This window comes from Amblyomma mixtum, chromosome 10 (genome assembly GCF_055824585.1).
Source record: "Amblyomma mixtum isolate Tamu chromosome 10, ASM5582458v1, whole genome shotgun sequence".
Taxonomy (NCBI): Eukaryota; Metazoa; Arthropoda; class Arachnida; order Ixodida; family Ixodidae; genus Amblyomma; species Amblyomma mixtum.
Window position 1 is genome coordinate 70,802,445 of NC_143021.1, and position 25,975 is coordinate 70,828,419.

Genomic DNA, 25,975 nt, shown 5'->3' on the forward strand with positions numbered 1-25,975 from the left:
TATGGTGTATTTAGAAAGCGTAGCTACAAAAAGTAATTTATCCAAGAAAATAGTATATGTGCAGAGTGTGGTAAATTTGTAAGAACCATCGAAAATCTTGCGCTAGAATGAGAAAGTAACCACCCAGATGTCGATGTAGGCCCCGTCACTCTGAGGCCCTAGGTTCAGACATAACGAAGGTCATGTGCATTAATCTACGGTAGAAGTTAGCAAAAAGCGACTGGACGATTCATGGCTCTGAAGCTGACGTAAGGATACAAGTCCAGGATTGAAAATTGTAATTAAACAAAAATGGTGAATTTTATGCATAGAGCAAATACCATTAAATTTGATACATTTCTTAAAGAAATATGGGGGGGAAGCCGCCATCCCGTTTCACAAGGTACCGCCGAAGCTACCGCCATCCCGTTTCACAAGGTACGCTGCTTAGCTTTCATCCGTCCGTCCGTCCGTCCGTCCGTCCGTCCGTCCGTCCATCCATCCATCCATCCATCCATCCATCCATCCATCCATCCATCCATCCATCCATCCATCCGTCCGTCCGTCCGTCCGTCCGTCCGTCCGTCCGTCCGTCCGTCCGTCCGTCCGTCCGTCCGTCCGTCCGTCCGTCCGTCCATCCATCCATCCATCCATCCGTCCGTCCGTCCGTCCGTCCGTCCGTCCGTCCGTCCGTCCGTCCATCCGTCTTTTCCATCCGTCCATCCATCAATACATCTGGGGCTTGCGATACAAGCCTCCATTGCCATAGTTAACTTGGTAAAAGGGCTCTACATACATATCGTAAAAATACGCATATACCGAAAGAAATCCAAGGTCCTGACCGAGTTTCCATATTAACATGTCTTTTTTTTTTCATTGCAATTGAGACAAAGAAATGGATACAGAAAGGAAGGGTGGCAGTAACGCGTCGGTTTTTTAATTGCGAAAGCAATACTACTTGCACTTTCACTCCTTTGCCGTGCCGCGGCGGTGACCACCATCGTGCCGCGGCGGTGACCCCCATTGACCTTCATTTGCGAAAGCAATACTACTTGCACTTTCACGCCTTTGCCGTGCCGCGGCGGTGACCACTATCGTGCCGCGGCGGTGACAACCATTGATTGACCTTCATTTGACCTTGAGTGCATTAGATTGGATTAGATTATATTTGATTGGACTGGACTGGTTTGGATTGGATTATATTAGATTAGATTAGATTAGATAGGAGTGGAGTGGAGTGGATTGGATTGGAGTGGAATGGATTGGTTTGGATTGGATTGTATAACCGATACATCACCACAAGTCTAACCACAAGCACCACCACCAGCTACACTAACAGCTGTACCATGGCGTAGGTACGGATATTGCTTTCGCAATTACCGGGCTTAACCAAGCTAAGCCACAGATAATTTTTTAAGACCAGTAGGTGCCATTTCTCCTTTTAGAAATTGCTTCGTGCTAGCGAACGCCAGCATTTTCGCCTGTGGCAGTTCACTTGCCTGCGACACTGACGCTGTCGCTGTTAGCGAGATGCTCATTGCTGAAGGCTTGCAAGTGTAGTTTTAACGAATTTGTGGAACGTGACAGTGACACCCCCGCGTAGTGAACGAAATCATCTGTTGAAATTTGTAGCGAATGGTTATGGTTCCACAAGGCATCGCTGCTGCATGGGCTAGTCTGCAATGATGACAACGGTACAAAGAACACCGACGAAAGCGGTGGTTGCCCCGTCGCTTGTCGTCAGTAGGGTCGCACTTGAGTATAGACAGAATAAACGGTTGAATTAAACAAGATATTACTCGCTTGAGAGAATTGCGTGTTCAGAATCAAAATAAGGTCCCTGTTTATTTATTTATTTATTTACACAGTACTGCTAGGTGAGGCTGTAAGCAGGAGCGGGAGAAGAAAAAAAAAACATAAGTGACATGCGCAAAACAAATCAAGGCACAACACGCTGCCTTCACAACAAATGGGATGCACTCACGAGAAAAATAGATGATGCAAAGTTGCGTGCAGAAACACAAAACAATCGCAAGAACACTCCGTAATCATCATTTACAATTTGACAGCATTCATAAATGCTTCAGTAGTAGGGCATTCTACAATGCTGGCCGGAAGCCGGTTCCACTCACGGACAGTTTTCGGAAAAAAAGAGTGCCTTCAAAACTGTCATGGGTGTGACGGCAGATAAAGAATCACATCGGACATAGCGGACTTTCCGATATTGTGAAGTTGGCTATTTATATAAAAGAAGTGTTTCCACAGACCCCCCCCCCCCCCCTTCCCTGTTTCTTTAGCCTTTTTCTTAAAGGGACACTGAGGAGAAATTGAAGTTGGCTTGTATCGACCGAATACCAGCTCCTGATTACAAAACGCCACTCACACTGACAACAAAGCTCTTGTAACGTAGAAAAGAGCAAGAACCAAAATACAGGTATCGCGGCCACAGGCCAAACTCGCAAGTACAAGCGTGATGACGTCATAGGACAAAGCAGTGTTGCTAGAACCAATGGTTCTAGCAACTCTCGGACCCGAGAAGCCACAAATCACTGAGGCGCAGCCAATGCACGCGCAAATCTTGACGTCGCCAGATGGCGCCACGTGCCCCGGCAGCTACGCGCGCCTGAAGCATCGGGACCAATCAGCGCCTGCTCGCCGGATGCAGGCGGTAGAGTTACTGTATATGCACGGCCGCTTGATGCTCTTTGTATCTAGCGGCCGTGGTATAGGCCTCTTGCATTGCCCAGGGGGCGCTGCGAAAATGGTGCTAAAGAGCGCCCTCTGCCCTCGGCTGGGTAGTACCGGGCTCTGGCGTCTGCTTCAGAAAGCACGTTGGCAGTATGGACCCGCGACTTTCGCTTGTGCTGCGCCATGGCCTACAGCGAATATCGGGCGTCGAAGATTTTTGCAGGGCTGGCACGCTGTGTAAAGGGAAAAAATTATGCAACGCCAAGTACGTGTACTCTGTCCAAGAAGTAAGCGGCGAAGTTTCAGCGCGGTGTCATTCGCAAGTGAAGAGAGTCACGTACGAAGTTGAACTTCAGGTAAGGTCTGCACGCTTTGAGATTCAAGCGCATCAACGCGATTAAATGCTTGCAATATATGAAATCGCAGCAGCGCTAAACAGACATGTATACGGGACTGCTCGAGCGCAGGACGGTACACGCCGCGCCAGCAGCGGTCTTTCAGCATGCCACGAAACGGTGGGCCTCCTGCAGTCTTTGTTCACTGCATCTCGCTAAACAAGTAGTCATGCCTGCTTTGTAGTAGCCGCCATCTGTTCCTTCAGCAAATGCTAACATGATGCAATGCATATATGAGCTCGCAGCCGAATAACGCTGCAGCGCGAGCTTGTGCGCTGCGCGCTTGATGTCGTTTTCTTGATGTAGCTTTTCATCCTTCAAACGACATCGCTCGAACACGTTCGCTGTTATCAGTGATGCCGCGCTGCCACATACGTGCTGGTTTGAGGTCGACAATGTGCACATTTCACTCTCCACGCTGGGCTGCTCGTAGTGGGAAGCGAATTCGCACCTAATCAACCCGCCCATTTGTGGTCTTTTTCACGCACCTGGCCACCTCACCACGTTGCATCGGTCGAATTGTCAATTGTCTCAGTGGCCGGGTCTCCTAGTCGTGAATCGCCAACCATGCCTGCTGCTATGTCGATTTGCCTTAATAGTGATTATCTGAATGAGATGTTCACATGTCATATGAATTATACCATGCATTTTTTTTTGTGCTCTTTGCTGTGTTGTCCATTCCCTTAATATGATCTTTGAATTATGCTGTTCGTTTCTCACATTTTGCTGCTTCCCTGTTGCGCATTCCCTACTGTTTGGTGATTTTCATGGTACACTTTTATTGCTTCCTTGGTCCAACTGCCTATGTAGGGATGTACTAGACAAGTTGTGTTGTAGAATGCATAAATTCTCATTCTACGCCTGCATATGCGGCTGCTCGCTACATATACATTTTTTGAGAGAGGTAAGCACCAAAAGAAGACTTTTTTGTCTTTTTTTGGTGCTTGCCTATCTCAATGAATGTATAACCAGATAGCTCAGCACCAAGTTTTACTAACACTACATATACATTTCAGCTTTCATCTCAGCGTGACATAATCTCTAGCAAATGCACATGCAAGGCTGGCTTGGGCAAATGCAAGCATGCTGCTGCTGTGGTGCTGTGGGTGAATGAGTTCCAGCCGGCATCATGTACAGAGGTTCCACAAACCTGGGGCCGCCCTTCACAGAAGCCGAATATAGATGCCAGAGAATCTGTTGAAGACCTGTTCGGTTGTAGGTTTTACCATCTGTCTTCCCTTACAAAAATGGATATCAACTTTCTTTAGAATTTGTATTAACATTCTATTGACTCTAGTAACCTTGTAGTAACTTTTACATTCTATCAACAATTGTTCATACAACGTTGGTAGAAGTTACTTCTTTGTATGTACTCCTGTCAATAGAAAGTTACTAGAAACTAATTTTTACATTCTATGTACCTTTGTCAATACAAAGTTGGTAGACTGTTACTTCTTTGTATTTACTCCTGTCAATAGAAAGTTACTAGAAAATCTGGGTGCAGTTTGACACGTTGAGAGAAGTAAATGAACAAACTGCATGGCGTTCGAGGTGATTAACACTATTTTGTTCGCATAATCGTGACGACATCTTACCTGATTACATGGTGGAATCTGTTGCAGCTAGTCAACAATTTCACTATATCGAAAAGCGACCAACGTTATTCGCAGCAAATGCGTTTGGAATGTAATCAGGATATGGGAAAACGTTTTAAAACAAAAGATATATTCCATTTTAATACTTTATGTTCTTTACGGACTGCTGTGAGCAGAAATACTCTAGAAAGTGACAAAACATTTTTGGTCATGCGAATAGATGCCTCAAATCATGTACTGTAGGCCAACACTTCAAAGCTATTAAAACAACCTTGAACACGAAACAAACATTACACTCACATTCCCTTAGCCGAGCATATTCTATTAACATTCGTTGATAGGAAGTTCATACAATTTCCTTACTGCTTTCTATGTACTGCTGTCAGTAGAAACATACTAGACACCGACAGAACGTTTTATAATGAGAATAAATGCCTAAATTAATTAAGTACTCTAGCCTAACATGTCAATGCAACTAAAGCAACCTTGAACACGAAACAAACATTTGCAGTCACATTTTCTTAGGGCATATTTTATCAACATTTGTTGATAGAAAGTTCATACAATTTTCTTACTGCTTATATACTGCTGTCAATAGAAATATACTACGAACCGAGAAAGCATTTTGGTGATGCGAATAAACAAATAAAAGCCTAAAATAATCAAGTACTGTAGCCGACAACTTCAAAGCGGCAACTTAACTAACCTTGAAGACGAAACAAAAATTTGCAATCACATTCCCATAGCCGAGCACGCTGTGGATTTTTAGAAATTTCAGTTCAATTTTCTCAATACTAGCTTTACTGCTTTCGCATTTTCGAGTGCGGGGAAAAGGGCAAAGTTCATAACAGAACACTTATCCCGAAATTCAGAAACGTGCCTTGAATTGAAGACATTTAGTGACAATTTTTGATTGTATGAAGTCTACGAAAAAAGTTACCAGCAAACGAAATAATTTTGGTACAAAGTGAATGAATTCATAGAATACTCAAGTATTATTGCCTCGCACTTCAAGGAAATTAAAAGAACTTTAAGAAAAAATAGGAGCCAGTGATTGTGTTACATAAGCGCAATGATGACTTCGTTACAGCGAATCAGTTTCGCTGATGGCTCATTCTACACGAAAACAATGCTTTCTGCTGCGTATTCGTCCTTAAATTCTGTACTCAGGCAGTCATTAAACAGAATTAACATTTCAGAACTAACAAAGAATTTCAGCAGAGCTGTACAACAACTCTGCCAATTCGAAACACGTTGGTGTTGCTATTGTTGTAATTCTTGATAGGTCATATTTTAACGTGCAGTTGAACAGTGATGTACCGTACGACGGTGCTAAAACACACTAGCATTAAGAGCGTTTCGCTCTGAGGTTTCAGAGGGATTATTGTTGCGAGCTACAAAAAAATTCAAGTTTAGCATTGCACCGATGTGTTTCCACACTCATTGAATGACACGTTCTCGCTAGCCCAAATGGCGCCCAAATTATATCACCAGTTTCCTGAACCTGCACCGCAAGCACACTTTCCCTGCACACTGCCCGCCATGCAAAAGTGCCCGGTACACTTTATGCCACTCCACGTGGGAGCGCCCAATTTAAACCCTCGCACTACCCTCCTCCTCGAGCTACCAGCAATGGCTGATCGCACGGGACTGAAAAACCCCGCGCGAAAAGGGCCGCACCGCTTCGCGCTCTGAGTAAATTTTGTGTAACGTGTGCAGGCTTACAGCTTCGAGAACTCAAGTTGCTTCGTTCCTCGGCGACTGTACATGCGAAATTTCAGGCAAGGCAATATTAATTTTTGTTCATGTTCGGCGGCCGATACTATAAAGAGAAGTATAGAGAAACAAAACAGGTAACCGCGGCCCGCTGTACTCAACTGCGGTAACAAGGGCTTTGCATGAGCACTATAAGCCCTCATTCTTGACTTGTTACATTTTTCGCTAGTACTGAGCCACAGAGGAGCTTCCAGTATGGAAAAAGCTATAGGGTGAGAGCAGCGCTTTGAGCACCGCTAAAGCACAGGCGCAGTGCCTCTTCCGCATCTTCACTTGCATCTCCTTCAACGCAAACACGGTACGAAGCTGTGGCGAGGGAAAACGTGGTGATAGCTGTATTTTCTATCTTCCCGTAATGCAATGATTAAGGAATCCTGGAATAAAGTGTTGGGTTTTAACGTAGTCATACGGAGTAGACGCGCGAAAGCATGTGTTCATTCTTCGCCTTTTCTTACTGCCATCAGCGGACGTGAGGCCGAGCCGAGGACCGCGTAAGGCAGAGGCAAAAAGCAATCAAGGAAGCACACAAAAAGACTACGGTAGCGCGACTGTCGGCGGGGCTCGCTCGAGCAAAGAGCGTGCAAGGTGTCCAATGACGTGATATAAACACACACAAAACAGAGGCGATGCTGCAGCGCAGCCTTGAAAGTTTCGCGCGTCACGCTAGAGCGGCGTACACACACATACGTACACTAAATCGCATGAGCCAAGCTGTGTAGAGTACGCTAAGCCACACAATATGCGAAAATAAAAACCGAAACCAGTAGCGTTTGGTAACATCATCATCATTCCTTATTCTGCGACGCAGTTACGGGGAGCTGAGTTATAGCCTTAGAACTAGGCAGACAGTGCAGCGGCTGCGGCTTTCCTGGCCCCAGATGCGTCGCCTGTAGCTGCCCGGCATGCTGCCCGGTTTTCCAAGCTTTCGTTCGCAGCGCCGCCAGAAACAGATGGTTGTGAGTAGTCGCATTTTTTCACCTCAATCATTCCAATTTGCTGACTTTGTAATTGAAACAAAATATTTTGTCGTTTAATGCAACAAGTTTGTGGCAAAAAGGGCTTTATCAATTCTTTTTTTAACGCGTGTAAAGTTAGGCGACATTAGCGCCACCTTTCCGTTCGCTGGCGGCGGATTGCGAGTCCCATGTTGGCCGCGCGCTACACTATCTTTTTTAGGACGCTGAAACGACTCTTTGTTGATGGGGTGCGACGGTTGTGAAGTTCTGGGTGCGTTTCTTCAGTTTGTTTGTGTTAAATGTGCGGCCTCGTTAGTGTTGTGGTAGTGTGACTGAACTCGGAAGGTGACAGATGGCTCCAGTGCTGCGGAAGACGTTCTTACGCGCACGCAGTGCTCAAAAACTGCTCTGACGTACTGCACGCAACCACGCCGAGAGCGGCCGGCGCCCGATGCCCGATAGAAGAAACGGCTTGCCGTGAACGTTGACAAATGTAAGTACAGAACTGGAAAGTTACTTCTGCGATGTGTCGGGGGTATGATTGAGGGCTGCGAATGCATTTGGGTTGGTCTTCACGCCTTGTTCGCAGTGAGGTGCAAAATGCGGGCACCACGCGATCGTTTGCAGAGAGAAGGTGTTCTGACACGCTCGCTTGCCAACTATGCAACTTTTAACCCGCCGCCTCACGCTCTTTGCGTCAGCTCCTCGGCGCACGAGTTATGTGATAGAATTTGGTTGCACGCCGAGAACTATGGGGTGCTGCTTGATTCGTTATTCCGAGTGAACAGGAACAGCGCCTGAAAAGGAGACCATAAGAACGAAAAGTGCTTGTAGCGGCGTGCGTCTTTTGATTCTGCTGCCTGAGTGTTTACTGGATAAGGAGCATTGCCCGTTCTACGTCGCAGTCACATCAAGTGCTGTGTTTCTTGATAGTTCTGGTCAACGAAACGACGATTAAAAATAGCAGAACCATTCCATTGCAGTGCAGCTGAGGTAATCGCACAATGGAAGGTTTGTTGTCATTTTATTTTTTTACGTTCACTACATTTATGTCATTCCCTCATTTTCAGTCTGAAGCGATAAAAGTATAACGTGATTCGCGAATAATAGCTTTAAGAAAAGTATGACAAGCTTTGTAAACCATTTTTTTGCTAACTATTGGAGGCATAGGTAATTAATCATTAGCCTCCACTCATGAACACATTGGACTGAACAGCTAGAGGTTGTAATGGGATGTGCCTTCTGTGATGTTTATGAAAGCATGGCTCTAATGCAGCCTTTCTTCAAATGCACCCGCAGTCAAGCCCTGTACAGCTGCTCCACCGGTATCATCACGCTACTTTTGCACCAACTTTCATCTGTCATCGAGCCAATGCTACCTCAACCAGAAGCAAATGACATCAAGACCTGCTGGTTCAGCCTATCAGCCATTGACACTGGATATCAAGCATGTGCCACTTGTAAAAGGATAGGTAGACAAGTGGGTATATTTTCCTTGTCTTTTTTAGCCTGCCAAAAATCTTCTGCTCCAGGCTCCCTCTCTCTTTCGTTTTTTTTTTCTTTTAAAAGAGGACCAAGAGAAAGGGAAAAGATATTGCGGGCATCATGAAAGCACTCCCCTAGTCAAGTGCATTGTGTTATAGTGTGAAATGCTTTTTATAGTTTTTTCCCTCATGCCTCTCGTGCTTGGAAATCTTGACCACAGTATAGACCAAATTAAAACAATTATCTGCTTCATGACCTTTATACAGCAGTCTAAAAGCAGCAAATAAATTTTATAGGTTTACTTCAGCAGTACCTACCTCTTACAAGGTATGGCATGTTTGAAGTGAACCAGTGATGTGATAGGCATGGCCTAACGGGCAATGCATAATGGAATATTGGCGTTCAAGTGGAGCACTCTGCCTTACAAGCATATTTGTTGCTAGCATCAATAATTGATACCTTACCAGGTTATCCTTGCATTACATGAAACCCTGTAAAGCTTATATTTTAGCTGTACAGAAGAAAGGTGCTTATTCGATATGTCATGAGCATTGCTGAGGTTTTCTTTCACACTCCCTTTGTCACAACTGACTGCACTGTACAGTTGAAATGCATTTGGAATTGAGTATTGGTGCATTGTTATTTTTATTCATGCCGACGTTCAGTTACTGATTGCATTACACTAGCTGAGCCTAAGTCAACAAATATTGCTGTGACCTTAACAAGACCCCTGGCTTTACTTGAACCGATGCATTTGATGTTGCCTTTCTCCCGTACCATCAAGGTTTGTAATAAGCTGTGTAAATAACTTAATTTACTTTCTCGAGGTATTTATTGCTGCAATTATAGTATTATAATTATAGTATGAGTGGGCTAGGCTGCAGCGGCACCGGCATCATGTTTAACCGCTGCTTGCTCTTCATGCAGTTCATCGCTTGTTTTGCTGACTACGGCCCCTGCGGAATCGTCTCGTCGGGTTTGGTTTCTTCGCTCCTGAATGGGCACGTGGATACCACCGTGTGCTTGCCCTTGGACTTGCCAGCTGATACCCTGCGTGATAGCGTCGGGCTTCCCGCTTTCTTCAAATGTCTGCAATCCAGTCACCTCGCCAACTTCTCGTTGGACCAGCCAATCTCGCTGCACTGCTGGTCTATGACGTCACCTGCCAAGGATATAAAAGCCATGTGCATGGACCGACTCTTCAGTGGGCTAGGCTGCAGCGGCACCGGCATCATGTTTAACCGCTGCTTGCTCTTCATGCAGGTATGTTACTATTCTGGCGCTGAGTGTATCCGATCTGATGATCGATATTTGCTGCTGTACCCTTGCCCACGTACTCTTGTGTCCTGGTGCATACACGCGTTTTATTGTGCAAGTCATCTCCTCCTGAGTGGTGACGTGGAACTCAATCCAGGCCCCCATCAAAGCCAGCGAGCTCCAGTAAAAACAGTCAATCTGGTAGCAGACCTTTAACCCGGTCTGTGAGTGGTTCCAGTCTCACTCTCGGGGAGGTTGACGATACGAGTGCTTCCACTGTAAATCTTGACAGTGAAATCTCTTCAAATTCCTCAGTATTTGACATGTTCTCTAGAATACTGGCAGGGCAGGATCAGTTGGCCCGTGACATTGCGGACATTAAGCAATCTTTTGCCAGTTGCTTTGATGCTTTGGAGTTGCGTGTGGCTGCATTAGAATCTTCACCCACGCCTGAAAATACCAATCTAATTTGTGATTTACAGGCTGAAATTAACTCTTTAAATTCCAAAGTAACACAGCTGGTGCAAAAAAACGATGACCTAGAAAATCGCTCTCGGAGAAATAACATTATCATACACGGCATTTCAGAAGATCCGAACGAAACCGCTAACACATTGTTGACCAGCATCTCATCTGTATTCACTGATAAGTTGAAGATTAGCTGCCCCAGTATTGAGCGCTTCCACAGGCTCGGTGTAGCTCGCAAGGGTTATATTCGTCCAGTTATTCTAAATCTTTCTAGCTTCACCGACAGAAGTGTGGTTTTCAAAAACGTGTCTAAACTCAAGGGCTCTGCCTTCTTCATTACAGAGGATTTTTCTGCAAGGGTTAGGTCCATTCGGAAAAAGATATGGGACGCATCAGTGTCTTTTCGTGACAACGGTTCTGTAGTGAAGTTAAGTTTCGATCATGCCTTCATTGACAAGGTTCGTTATAATTGGGATGAAAGTTCTAATTCATTGGTAAAAGCGTATCATGATCCTCTTTGTTCTGGGCCTGCGTCCTTGACTGCCGCATCATCGTCTCCCTGACTTAGCTCTGGCCGTCCTGATAAGCTTGTCGTCTTAAATATTAACGCTCGCAGCATTGTTAAAAAATTTCCTGATTTATTTTCCCTTATCTTATCCACCAGGATTTGTTGCCATGCGCTTAGACAGAGGTTGCAGTACTGGTGGAGGTGTGGCATTGCTGATCAGATCGGATTTGCGATTCTCAGTGTTACCTTCTCCCCCTGACACAGAATCCTTGTGGTGTAAAGTTTATCTAAACAATTATAGTATTATAATCAGTGTTATTTATCGTCCACCTGGCTCATCCGTTGATATCCTTCATGCTGTCGCAAATTTCATGAGCAAGATCGACATTGCTTCATCAAGATTTATCTGCATGGGAGACTTCAACACTCCTGGCATCCACTGGCCTTCGTTGTCTGCATTTGGTCGGGACATTGCAATTTGTAGAGAACTAATAAACATCTCCTTATTGTTTGGACTAACTCAGGTTGTATCTAATGCTACTAGGCTGAATTCCATTCTCGACTAAGTTTTTCTAAGCGCTTCTTTGGCCCATAATTCCTTCTCCTGCGAAGTAATTGACGGGCTCTCAGACCATAAAGGCGTGTTAGTTTCGCTCCCTTGTCCAGTCTCCAAATCACCCTATTTGTTTACTACTTTTCCTGACTTCACTCGTGCTGACGACAATTCCATCATTGATGTTTTAGCTGATCATTTCGATACGTTCTTTGCTTTCTCAGCAAGCCAAGACGTAAATTTTCTTGTTAATTACTTTGAATGCCTTGTCAACGATTGTGTCCAACGCTTTGTTCCTTTTAAAACTAAGAAAAAAAATACTAATGTTCCTTGGATGACTCGAGACATCTTGCATTTATCTCGTCGCGTTCATAGGCTAAGGCGTTCTAGAAGAAGCAACGATCCCATAACCTTGGAGAGATTTCACAAGGCGAAAGAGGAATTTAATCTTAAGTTACATACGGCCAAAGATTTCTTTTTTCGTGTCCACCTGCGCGATCTGTTAAGAACTAACCCCCGAAAATTTTGGTCATCCATCTTACCTCGCGATACTTCATCCACTTCGTTCAGATTAGATAATGACGTCATCAGTGAGCCGGCAGTAATATCAGATGCTTTCAACAAATATTTTCACTCAGTGTTCGTTCCCGATAACAATGTCATTCCACCGCTCATCAATATAATTTCTTCTTCAGCAATCAGTGATGTTGTGGTAAACCCTGATGGCATCCTAAATCTTGTACTAAACCTCGATGTTAAGAAATGTACCGGTCCAGATGGAATATACAATGCGTTCCTGGTTCGTTACTCCATGTGGTCATCGAAATACCTGTCCATCATATTCAATAAGTCTTTATCATCTGCTACTGTCCCTTCTTCATGGAAATTAGCCAAAGTGCTCCCTCTTTATAAATCTGGTGATAGGCAATGCTTGTCTAACTATAGACCGATTTCTTTGACATCACAATCATGCAAAATGTTGGAACACGTCATTCATAAACACATCATGCTTTTTCTTGAATCCAGTAATTTGCTATCTAACTTTCAGCATGGGTTTAGGCGCGGTTTTAGTACGGTAACACAATTAACAGAATTCACTCATGATATATTACTTATCCTCGATATCGGCAACCAAGTTGATGCCATTTTTATAGATTTCTCGAAAGCGTTCGATACTGTTCTACATTCCAAACTTCTTGCTAAACTAAATGCTGTACTAAACAATCCTCACTTGGTTGATTGGATTTCTAGCTTTCTCTCATCCCGTTCCCAGTTCGTATCTTATAATTCTTCTCATTCCGCTGCTGTTGATGTGACGTCAGGAGTGCCTCAGGGTTCCGTCCTTGGACCGCTACTCTTTTTAATATATATAAATGACTTGCCACATAGCATTTCTTCTAACATTCGTCTTTACGCTGATGACTGCGTTTTATACGAAGTAATTAATGGCCCTAATGATCATCGTCACCTCCAAGAGTCATTTGCTATGTTTTGTAGTTGGTGTAGTACCTGGCAAATGAGACTTAATTTCGACAAAACCGTCCTCATGTCCTTTTGTAACAAATCTTCCGTTTCCCATTTTAGTTACTCGTTCAATGGCCGTGTGGTAGATAGGGTCTCTCAGTATAAATATCTTGGTGTCATATTCACGCATAACATGTCTTGGTCTAAACACATTGATTACGTATGTAATAAAGCACTAAAAAAACTAGGTTATCTACGACGCACGCTACCCAATTCACCAAAAGACACAAAGCTACTGTTGTATAAATCTCTAATCCGCCCTGTTCTTGATTACGCAGCTGTAGTGTGGAACCCGTACAAGCAGTTTGAAATTAACATGTTAGAAGCAGTCCAGAAAAAAGCTGTGCGTTTTATATGTCATCGTTATGATCGCGATTTCTCACCCTCTTCTACACTTCTCTCATTGAATTTAACCACGCTCTCCGCCCGTCGCCACACTGAATCACTAAAATTCTTACATTGTATCGTCAATTCATCGGTAAGGCTCTCAGTTAACCACTACATTAACTTTGCACCTTTATCATCTACAAGAAGTCATCACTAGCTAAATTTAATACCGTATTTTGCACGTACTAATTTGTTCAAATTCAGTTTTTTTCTCCGTTCAATAGAAGCCTGGAATTCTTTACCTGGATCCATTCGTTCATCTCCAGTTCAAAGTTTTATAACTGCCATGGAAGACACATAATACCTGAATATTCCGACCGTGCCATTAACAGTTCCTTTTTGTTTGTTACTTTTTGTGTGTTTTGAACTTCATTGTGCTCACTTTGTACATATTGTTGTATTTTGTTACCTTTAGTGTTTTGCTTTTTGTTTTTTTCCCCACTCCTGCCATAGCGCATATAATTGCGCTGCAGTATGTATAAATAATAAATAATAATTAGTGACAGGTAATTTCCTAAAGAACAACCTAAGTGCACATTTTTATCTTCTTTGGAACACTTGTTTGCTTGTTTCCCTTGTATTCTTAACTTAAACAGATATGAGCAGGCCTCAGCACTGGAGGGATGTGCTGCGGGACAAATAAAAAACTACCAGTCCAGCTGCTCCCTTAGGGGCACGTTTCTGAGGCTTTCATCGCTTGTAGTTCTATGCAGCTTTACTTACAAGTATTGTATCTGACGCAGTGTGTGCCTTAATATTTTGATTCATTTGCTTTAGAGTGTGCCACTCTTGCCCTGACGAACTTGCTCACCTTTGTACTCTTTGTTCATACATTTTCCCCTAACACCTGGTATAGCTCCAAATGATACATTATCTACAGCAACATGTGCATTATATTGCAGTGTCTTTGTGCCATCACTTTTGAAAACAAAAGCTGCCTGAATTTTTGTGCAGACAAATCAGAAACACAAAATAATTTTCATATTTAATGGCCTGCATGTTATCTTCATATGACTGGAATGGCTAAATATCTCTTCGTGGTAGCCTAATTAGGTGTAACACGTTAATGTCAGTTCCTGTGAATATCATTCAGTCTTCGAATGTGGGGGCAGAATTGAACACAACAGCATGTTATAGCTTTTTCTTGTTCAAGGACGCATTACATTTAGTTCTAGTCTTATGACTGCTGCTTATGCTATTACTCAGCAGCCTTATCAAACTCGCTCGGAGTGCTGCATTTTAGTGCACATTTAACTGATTGTTGCTTCTCCGTGTTTGATTCTATTAGAAGTTACTATAACTGTATACTTTGATTGTTTTCTTGTGCAGTTCTCTTGCTGCTGCATTCTGCCATGGAGGAGGCTACCTGTTCGTGCGCACGTCTCATCACTAGGACGCTACCTCTTCCGCTGGTGATGCAGACAAGTAACGACAGGGTTAATAGGAGAGGCATGGGAAAGGCCTTTGCCCTGCAGTGGGCATAGGCAGGCTGATGATGATGATGAACAACAAGCAGGCTGCCTGATATTGAGGACAAGTGTCAGGATAGTGCACCAACAAAGTCGCTTAAGCATTTCTGTGCTGATGCATTTTTATTAAAATCAGCTCATAGCTTAATATCTACATCCATGGGGACATTTAGCATATGTTTGGCATCTGTTTGACTTTTAATTCGCTAGTGTTTGCAGCCTTTAATGTTGGTCTTAAGACAGTGTATGCATTGTTTCACTGTGTGGGATTTTTTAGCTGTTTTGGAGAGATGTGTGTGTATGCATGCAGTTTTTTTCCACGGGTTTGTTATGTGGCTCATGGAACTTTCATGTTACAGAAGAAGTTATTTCGTTTCTGTGTTGTACAGGAAAGTGAGCAGTATGCACCAGGTGTTTCAGGGAAGAATAAGTAGTTTTCAAAAATATGGCTTTTGCTGCATAATATTACCAGTGTTAGCAGACACCAGAAAGCCGGTGAGGTGTATTTAGTAAGCTGGTTAACTAATTTCTGATAATTAACTTTTTAACTAACACAGGTTTGCAACTGGTTGCAGTTAGATACTTTTAGCCAGTTGTTCGTAGTAGCCATATCAGTTTCTGGAATGTACAAAACATGATTACTTTCGCCGCTGTGGCTCGACAAAATTTGGCTGCATCGTGCGAAAATACATGCGCTTTTGAAAGCACACAGGGAAAGAAACCCCTCCAGTGCATGTAACTGCTACAAATCTCTAATGGCAACTAGACGCCCTAACTCTGATAGTGAAGGAATCATATTCTTAGCAGTAAGAAACAGACACAACACCAAGATACACACACACAGGACACCCGCTAGACTTCAGCTATCTTTACTGGACACTTGTACGACATAAATATGTATCACTGAGCTCACGCAGGTGCCTCGTCATCCGCAACAGGTCTAACTACGCCCTCCCCTCTCCTCCAAGGCATACGGTTGCGCCGATAAACAATCTCTTTTTCTGCCAACGCCAGGGAGGGAGTGCTTACACACGTCACCCGCCTCTTGAATACGAAAGACTTCGATAATCTCTCTTTCTTTTTTCTCGGCTCCCAGGCCTTTCGTATTCAAGAGGCGGGTGACGTGTGTAAGCACTCCCTCCCTGGCATTGGCAGAAAAAGGGATTGTTTATCGGCGCAACCGTATGCCTTGGAGGAGGGGAGGGCGTAGTTAGACCTGATGCCGATGACGAGGCACCTGCGTGTGCTCAGTGATACATATTTATGTCGTACAAGTGTCCAGTAAAGATAGTTGAAGTCTATAGCGGGTGTCCTGTGTGTGTCTTGGTGTTGTGTGTGTTCTTACCGCTAAGAGTATGATTCCTTCAAGCCGTTACCAACTAGCCCAACTTAATGTTTTAACGAAGTTTCTGATAGTGAAAAGGTTCATTAATAAAAATTAGCTAACCAGCTTACTACGTAAGACTCTTCACAAGTTTTCTGGTGCCTGCCAACACTGGTAATACTATGCTGAAAAAGCCATACATTCATCTCAAAATACCTGTTTTTTGAAAATTACTTAGTGTTCCCTGAAACACCTCGTATATATGTAAGAAAAACCTAACGGGATTTAATTGACGACGTTTTGGTTGGAGGGCCAGCCGTTTTCAAGTGTACTACAGCATTTGAAGCACACAGCTTTTGTTTCGAATGCTATACTATACTCGAAAAAGGCTGGTCCTCCAGCCGAAACATCGTGAATTAAAACCTGTTATGTTTTTCAATTGCTGTGTGTCAGTCATTGTTACTGAGAGGGAACTGAGGGGAAGTGTGCCGAAGGCAATATTCTGTTCCTCTATTGTTGTCCATAAAATATTATGATGCGTCATGCATGTGTTGTAGCGCGTATGTACACTTGTGCACAATAAATGTAATAATTTGCATTTTGCTTCTATTATTCTTTAAGCACTCCAGGATAGTGTTCACAAAATGATTTTGAAGTGATAAAACTATGTTGGTAAAAGTGTTGTACTGTGTAGTTACCATACACTTTTCCAAAAGTTGATGTAGGAATTATACTTTCTTCGTACTTGAGTCTTTTGAATAACGGTGGCCAATTGTCGGAAGACCGTTGATAGGGTGTTGGTAGACATTGTCGGTATGTGGTTGATAAGAAGTGTAAAGACTTTCTATGTACTTGAGTCTTTTGGATATCGGTGGCCAATTGTCGGAAGACCGTTTATAGGGTGTTGGTAGACATTGTCGGTAAGGGGTCAGTAGGAAGTGTATACAAACTCGATAAGGGGATGATAGGAAGTATAAAGACTTTCTATGTACTTGAGTCTTTTGGATATCGGTGGCCAATTGTCGGAAGACCGTTAATAGGGTGTTGGTAGACATTGTCGGTAAGGGGTCAGTAGGAAGTGTATACAAACTCGATAAGGGGATGATAGGAAGTATAAAGACTTTCTATGTACTTGAGTCTTTTGGATATCGGTGGCCAATTGTCGGAAGACGGTTGATAGGTTGTTACTACAATGTACAAAGGCGTTTAAAAGACTTTCTATTCAATGTTGATAGGTTCTATTAACAATTGTCGAAAGACTTTCTAAAGAATGTTACTAAAAATTTTTGTAAGGGTTTGGACAGGTACTCTTTTTTATATGTGCAGTTTATGTCTACACATATGCAGTATTATACTGTCTGTTGACATCAACTCAGGTATATTATCTTCTATCTACCCATGTCGCAGGTCCGAAGAAGATATTCATTGGAGGCACATGCCCCAACCGGGTTCCCCCATCATACAGCTATGAACATTTTTCGGAAATAGCCTGTCCTCACAATGACATCCAAAAAATAGCTTTAATGAGTGCCTCACAAAAAGATGAGAATAGGAGTGTTTCAATAAGTAAAGAAGCAGCTTTGCAAAATTCTCACCTTTCAAGTCTACAAAAAATGATAGCATGGGAGGCAGACATGCCTGTGTACAATGTAATGGCAGCAGCCTCTAAGACACCAAGCGTGCTGACCATATCACGATGCAACCTCACCACACAAATGACTGGAAAAGAAACAGAGTTCTTTTCTTCTAAAGTGCTGTGTTCCAAAGAGAATGCCGAGGAGATTGCTGTGGGTACAGTCCTGCAGGCTGGCTGCAAAAGTTTGAGAGGACATAGTAGTAGCGCTTAAAAACAAGGACCAGAGGGTAGAGAAAGACAGCACAGGCGCTTCTCTACCCTCTGGTCCTTGTTTTTAAGCGCTACTACTATGTCCTCTCAATCTAAACACCAACTAGCCCAGCTGTCTGCCTTAAATGGCTGCAAAAGGTAAGTCAGCTGAGATATCAATACAATGTTTGTGATTTTACTACATTGTAGCATTTTAAAAGATAATTATAATGCGTAAAATAGGCAGAAAATGGAAAAGTGTTTCATTGTCACTGTTTGCGCAGGTGGCACTATGAACGCAGGATCCGGCTGTCAAGTTCAATCGCCCATTCAGTTGTCGCTAGAAGGCTACCACTAGACACTCTTGGCGAACAAATTATGCACAGGAAGCCTTTCTTTGGGAAGGCAGTTATGCACGGTAAACTGAATGCAGCATGTAAATTGTAATGAGCTGATTTTAGACTGGTGCGCAAAATGTTGTAAATTCCTTCATTTCCTTAGGACGAAAGACTGAAGCTGTAGCCAGGGAACAGTTCGAGCAGAAAACCGGAGTGACTGTTTTGCAGGTAAGCTGTGAGCTGCATGAAATTCTCTTATGTTAGAAAAATTGGTATGTGAGTTGCAATGACTACCACAAATTTCCAGATGAGTACATATACAACTGTTTTTTTTTTTCAGTAGCACTACATCAGAAAACTTTTTTCTGTTTGAATGTCACGAAGTGTGGATGAAAGCTTAACTCATTAGTTCATAAACCAAAAAAAGCAATCAAATAAAAGATGCCAATTTTAAATGCAGGTTAGCACTGCCAAAATGATATGCTTACCACCAGCATATCTGGCAGTCTTCATTATATGTTGCATTCCAGCACCTACAATGTAAAATAAGAGTAGCAGGTCCCTTTTTGGCAGAACGATCGAATGCAGTGATGCTTCTAAATACATTATGTAAAAAGCAGGCCCGCAGTCCGAAGTCAGAATGTTTTACCGTCTTTCTTCATTGAAAGATTGAATGGCATAATGCCTTTGACCGCGATGTAATGAATTGTGAACAGTTTTGTTAGGGAAGTGCAGATTGAAAGCCTTTTGTATCAGTTACGCATAAAAACAGCTTGGAATGTGGCATATTCTGCACTACAAACTCTCAACAATTACAACTTCAGGTTGGGCTCATTGTGCACCTGAAGCAGCCATGGCTGTGTGCCAGCCCCGACGGACTTTTCAAGTATGGAGACCAGACAACGCTGCTGCCCATACTCCAGGAAAGACGATGTACTTATCGACCACAATAATGAAGTAAGCTTCATCAAGTACATTGTGTACAGAGATGGGCACTTGGCAGTCAACAAGCGTCATCAGTATTACACACAAGTTCAAACTGCGATGTATGTAACGAACACAACACAGTGCTTTTTTTGTTGTTTACACTTCCAAGCAAACTGTGACGATTGTTATTGAGCGTGATGAGCACTTTTTGTCAGAAGCAATTCCCAGGCTCGAACATTTTTATTTTAATTTCTACATTAAGCACCTTGTTTAAGGTTCATTTGCTGCATTCACTTTTCTCACAGGTGTTCGCAGTGGAGTGGAAGCTAGCATGTGTCAACGGCTTCCAGACTTGTTGCATTGGCTTTTGAGTATGTGAGGTGAGTACACCTATAGAAGCAGTCATTTCACACGTGTATGCTTCTTCAAACAGTGGAAAAAAACTCAGACACGCAGGAAAGGAAATACTCAGCGCTGTGCATGTCCTCTCCTGTGTGCGTCTGGATATTCTTGCTCTGTTTTGAGAACTGTGCATAACCAACTAGACTGCGCATGTACCCTTGTAAGCCTCAAACGTGTAGCCTCTAATACACTGCTAACCACTTTTGATGTTAGTTTGTATAGACCTTGTCTGGCTTCTCAAGAGTTGAAGCAAGATGTGCTGATGTGCGTAGGGGGCAAGTATTTATATCAGTGTAGAGGTACGTGAGAAATGTTTGTGCTGTGATATTTTTTGCATTGCAGATTGATGCCAAGGTTTTAAAATAAATTGTTTTTATTACATGTCCAGCTTCACAATGTTCACTGCTGCCAGCCTGTTGACTCATACTTAGCAGAGAGCCAGTGCATGCACAGGAGCTAGCTCATAAGACACATGCAATGCCTGCAGTTTTACAGTGCAGGCTTTTCTTAGTCTTTCCTCACTTTCACAATGACAACAATGTCTACAGCACAGACCACCCGACATGATTGAATAACATGCAATGACGTGCATAGTGTCAGCTCATGTTATGGTAACGCACATCACAGCCCTCTGGCCTGCATCCACTAATATCACATATGTCACTGCAACACGCCATGGCAATGTGCCATGCTGAGAGCTCTCAACATAGTAACGTCGCATACATGCTCTATACCAAAGAAAACGGCAAATACTGATGAATAAGGCATATTGTTGCCACCACAGATAACTACCACTAAACCTACACAGAGGTAACCATCATATGAATGCAGCTATACAAACTGACACCCAATGTGTTTGAACCCATCGACAGATATGAGACGCAATCTGTCAATAGCACTGTGGTCGCCCATGCTGCCAGAAAGTATTCTCACTCCCCTGCTGCTTAATTCCCTCTAACTAAACACTATTTCCCACAATTCCTTTCTCCGATTGTATCAGCCCGCAATGAAACAATCCTGCAAGTTTTTTTTCTTTTTGGAACTTAAGTTGGGCCTAGGCAAGAATGAAAACTAAGTTGCAGCCCGCAATGAAACAATCCTGCAAGTTTTTTTCTTTTTGGAACTTAAGTTGGGCCTAGGCAAGAATGAAAACTAAGTTGATGTGGTACTGTGCACTAATGTACCACACCTTCCAGCATGCACAAAGCTTAATTATTTATCATAACACCCACAGCGTCATTGAGTGGCACTGCAGTGGAGAGGTTGAAAACAAAAAAAATACACAGAAAACCACTGCAGATTAGGGAAAAAAATAAAGTTCTGGCTGTAACAACACATGTACACATAAATATCATGGCAAGAAAAGACTATGCATCATTAGACAATATGGGCACTACCTGTTCAGGCATCTTTTTGCATTTGGAAGAACATGGAACAAAATCCCTGCTGTAGTGGCTAAATTTCAACAAAGGCAAAATGCAAACACACCAGCCTACTGTGCACAATAAAGAACTCCAGATGGCAAGAATTAATCTAGTGCCCTCTAAGACGGTGTCTTTCACAGGATATCAGCAGCTTTCGAACATTAAGTCATATATACATTAAAGCGCCTAAGGAAACACCACAGCTATTTAAAGGTGCATTGAAGAGGAATCTGAACTCGTCTTTTTGCCTCGGGAAACTGCGACTTATTGCCCTCTATGGCCGATTTCCCTAATTAAATCGAATTAACGTCTGGCTCCCGCCTTTATTTTTCTAATTCTCCCTGTACGGTGGGCGGAGTCGACCAACACGTGGAGTGCCTTTTCAGCCAGCTCCGTGGAGGCTTTGCTTTCACTTTACTTTGTTTTTTAGGTTTCCGTGAATAAACAGTTTCATTTGCAGATAATATAGCCGCAATATAAGCCCGCAGAAATAAAAATACGCGCAGACTGTTTGCTTCTAAGGATTACTACGTATCACTCCGCCAATGGCAGAGCGGCAAGCCGCCACGGGACTGGGTGAAAGGCACTCCACGCGTTGGTCGACTCCGCCCACCATGCGGGGAGAATTAAAAAAAAAGGCGGGAGCCGGACGTTAATTCGATTTAATGAGGGAAATCGGCCACACAGGGCAATAAATCGAGGTTTCTAAGAATGCTAGGAACGTGTAGATGGAGTTCCCGCGGCAGAAAGACGAGTTCAGATTCCTGTTCACTGCACCTTTAAGTTCAAATTAAAAGGCCACATTCTTGTCATTGTACTTATGTCATTGCAATTATATGAGGTTGAAGGTTTGCTAAAACACAGCACATATGGAAAACTTCCTTCATAGATGAAATAAGTGAAATTGGAACTTCGGATTTCAGGATTCCGTAAAGCTTAATTCTTTGGATCACCCTTTCAACATGAATTCGCACAGATGCAATTCTGTAGGTTTGTTCCATTTCTTCAGGAGAAAATGGGACGCCACTTCCAGCTGAAAAGGGCGGCATTATCATTACTACCCCTTTGTTAGCAAGTTGTGTACGAATGCCAGGGAAACCTTTGTCCGACAATATCATGTCGTCTGGTTCAATGAGCTGCAGAAAACCAGACTCAAGAGTGATTTGTGTGTCAGAGCATCGTCCACCGAAAGGCTCAGAAGCAAAAACAACCATTCCATTAGGAATAATTGCAACTAAAAATTTAAGTGTGTAACAGCCCTTGTATGAAGAAAACAGCATGTGCTGCTGCCGAACTTCTGACGGCGTCTCAGTTTTAACTTCGGTGCAGTCAATGATCAGAGTGCACTGCGGGTAATTTTTCTTGAAGCATTCAGGCTGTGCAAGTTTTATGTCTTCAATAGGGGGCTTATAAATCCAATCTTTTGTTATTTCTGCCAGTGTGTTGAGAACTGAATAAAAAATACGGCAGGCAGTGCTCTCTTGCACCCCAAACATGACACCAATGGCGGTAAAAGATACTCCGAGTTTCATTTTCATAAGAAACATCAGAAGTTTGTTCTCAACTGTGACATCAGTTGCTCTTTCCCGGACAGTTGGTAAAAGATTAAGCAATAATGAAAACACATTGCTGTCCACCCCACACAAACTTCGTAATGCATCGGGGGCACTTACAATGCTTTCAAAACCCGCGAAGTAGCAAACCCTCAAGTGCGGGCCAACTGCACGTGTCACCGTCTGCTGGTCATCAGTTTGGGATGACCTTTCACGTCGCTGGGTGCCTGCAGAAGGCAAGCCGTCTTTCGGAGGTGTGGGGTGGCAGGCTTCATCACCTTGAGTTGATGCCGTGGGAAAGCCTCCATGTACATCTGCTCTTGTGTGGTCATCAAGAACCTCGGTGCAGTCGGAACACTCTGCAGTCGGAACACTCTGGGTTGATGGCTGCATGGTAAGTAAAAGGGGCAAAAATGTAAAGACTTCAATAAGTACAGTTTGTAATGTAAAGGAGGTGATAATGTTCAGAAATGCAAAATTATACATCAACAACGCAAGTAGTTCTGCTTAGAAAAATTTTATGCTTACATCTTCGTTTCTCTCGTCGAAGATTTCCTCGGACGCAGTTTTCATATCTGGGACGTTGCTCCCAGCAGCGCAGAAACTCTGCTTAAGGCCCCTTTTCCGCCACCTAAACGTTTGGAATGACGAGAAAAAAAAATCAATTGAAGTACTAAAATCTGACGCTTAACTGCAGCAGACGGCAGCAGACGAAACAGGAGTCATCTGGAAGCACTACAGAGCACAACAGCAGCAGCAGCCGACGCTCCCTACCAAAGGATAACCAGCGGATCACCTGGCGCATAAAACGGCCTACTCACCTCTGAAACCGTTCCAAGTGACTTGAAGAGTCGGGCAGATGAGGCCGGCTGTAGACCGCGGGGAAGATTGTGGGGACATATGCGGGATGACTGGCCGAATCGTTTTTCTCGTTACCCACAAAGTGGCGACTGCATATTCTGGTGTTCGGCACTGCATCCCACGGTTTGCCGTCCGGTCTGCATGTGCAAAAAGAACGAATTTCAGCAACGCGGATAACCAAACAAACATCAAGGCAGGCGAAGCAGCCAGCACAACGCGAAGGTTCGCTTACTCAGTGCGTCGAACTGCAGCTATCCAGCGCGCCCGGCGCTCCGCTTCGTGAGACCTTGAAGGAAAACGATGGAATTTCACACTTGGATCCAGACCTTCTTGCTCGTGGCAGCCCACGACGCAGCAGTACCGACGGTGACGCTTTTTGGAGACTGAGCGAGGTCTCTCGGGCGGATCGGCGTCGCCGATTCCTTCTGCTGCCTGCATTTCGTCCAAAGGCACACGGAGCGTCGGATTTCCAAAACTAAGCCACGGCCGGGCCGCGGCGTGGTCGGTCAGAAGTGACGAGCCTTGTTGCACTCACAACAGCGTAGAAAAACGTGCTAATCGACGCAAAACGCAGGCTAGAAATGAGTGCCGCCACAGCCAGGCCTCACTACTGACCCAACGTGGTACTACCCAGCCAACTTTTCCTTGCCGCCACCAGGCGCCGCCACGTTACCTCAAACTCCAGCGCAAGAGGCCTATATGCTACATTTGGTAGCATATATGCAGTGGCTCTAGGAGGCGGGCTCCCGGTATTCCGCTAGCGGTAACAAGGAAACAAGGTACACGGTATGCTAAAGATGTCTATTTGCGAGAACTTCGCTGACGACTTCGAGAACAAGATCCATCGTAACGCTGGCAATACTCCAGTGCAAACGTAAGCGTGGTGGAAAAAACAGCGCAAACTTAGACAGAAAACACAGAAAAGAGGGGAGACACTACAAGCGCTGACTCGCAACTAAGGTTTATTAGAAAGAACAGAACACAATATATACAAAAACCACCCACGACTGCGTACTGTTACGATTCATCTTGAGACCCGAGATGAAGCGTGGCGGCAATTTTGACGGGTCGTTTGACTTCAACTTGACCCACGATGACCTCACAGAAAAGGGTGATTTTCTGGGAAGTGGCCAATGAGGCTCTTCCCACACTCGGCTCGGCGAAAACGACCTCCCCTTCGAGAAGCAACCGACGACAGGAGAAGAAAAGGTGTCCCTCGTCTTGAAAAAAAAAAACCCGGAACGAATCCGAGGAAGCCTGCGCAGCTGCGGCTGTGACGTCAACACGACACAATGCTATAGGAATGCGGACTGCGGACTTAGGAATGCGGACTCGCCAGTTCCCACGTGCGGGCTCTAAGCAGGTGTCTTAGTTGGCAGTGACGTGCTGGTGCCGATCTTTTGTGTCGCGATGGAATGTCGCCTGGTGCAGGGGCGGAGTCTTGGGCTATATAACCTGCGACCAAAGTGGGCACGAACGCTCTGGACCTTCGGTAATAGGTTCATCCAGTGGCTCTGAGCCTTGAGTATCAGGCTCATCCAGACGCTCGACGCTATGAACTCTTAAATTTTGATTCCTTGCTCTTCTTTTTGTAAATTTTTGTAAATAAGTGTCTCAGTTTCTTGTCATTAAATCTGCTTGTTTTTGTAATCTCCAACCATTCTGAAGTTCAGACAGTTCCTTCATCCCGGACGAGCCCCCTTGGTGACGCAACAACTGGCCACGCTACCTCGAGCCGTAACAACTGGTGGCAGCGGTGGGATCTGCCACCTTGCGTCGCAACAACTGGTGAACAGCGGAGGGATCCGAAGCCGTGCGATCCGAAGCCTGGGATCCGAAGCCTGGGATCCGAAGCCTGGGATCCGAAGCCTTGGGATCTGAAAAGACTGGTGAGATACGAAGACCCAACAACTGTGGATCAGCGATGGGAATCTGAAGCCACAAGCGACAACAACGGTCGGCCAGCGAGAGTGCAGCTGTCTCGGGTCATGATCACGTGTGTGGGTGAGTGCTTGGCTTTTCCTTTGATGTGGACCAGGTTCTATAAGAGGGTTAAAATTTAGAACTGGTAGACACCTGTGCTTAAATCTTACAGGTTTGGTATTTTTGCATAGTTGTTTTGGAAATAGCTCAGACTCAGAACTATCATGGACCTACAGAAACTGCAGGAGTCGGACCTGCTGCTGTTGTGTGAGGAATTGGGAATTGAGACAAGGGGTTTGGCACGAAAACCCATGATAATTCAGGCCATTACTGATTTGGGGGCAGATGATGAGGAGCT

The 25,975-nt window shown here is 44.1% G+C and overlaps 1 protein-coding gene, 1 long non-coding RNA gene and 2 pseudogenes across 3 annotated transcripts; 3 read left to right on the forward strand and 1 right to left on the reverse strand.

Annotated features, from left to right (window-relative positions):
* The window catches only part of LOC149326083 (uncharacterized), a 50,546-nt pseudogene that overhangs the window by 6,346 nt on the left and 18,225 nt on the right, over positions 1-25,975 (forward strand).
* Positions 2,715-21,054, forward strand: LOC149326086 (uncharacterized; annotated as a pseudogene). Its single transcript, XR_016286587.1, has 6 exons — positions 2,715-3,023; positions 4,079-4,277; positions 17,772-18,182; positions 18,449-18,607; positions 18,691-18,755; positions 19,352-21,054. The product of XR_016286587.1 is annotated as an uncharacterized LOC149326086 (transcript).
* Positions 7,631-15,884, forward strand: LOC149326087 (uncharacterized). The gene is made up of 3 exons (XR_016286564.1): positions 7,631-7,882; positions 8,689-8,869; positions 14,901-15,884. It is a non-coding gene; the product is annotated as an uncharacterized LOC149326087 (long non-coding RNA).
* On the reverse strand, positions 21,956-24,393 carry LOC149326088 (uncharacterized). Its single transcript, XM_089564032.1, has 4 exons — positions 23,927-24,393; positions 23,655-23,831; positions 23,362-23,464; positions 21,956-23,220 (listed from the first exon to the last, which is right to left on the reverse strand). The coding sequence occupies exons 1-4, from the start codon at positions 24,130-24,132 to the stop codon at positions 22,099-22,101; spliced, it is 1,608 nt and encodes a 535-aa protein (XP_089420158.1). The 5' UTR covers positions 24,133-24,393; the 3' UTR covers positions 21,956-22,098.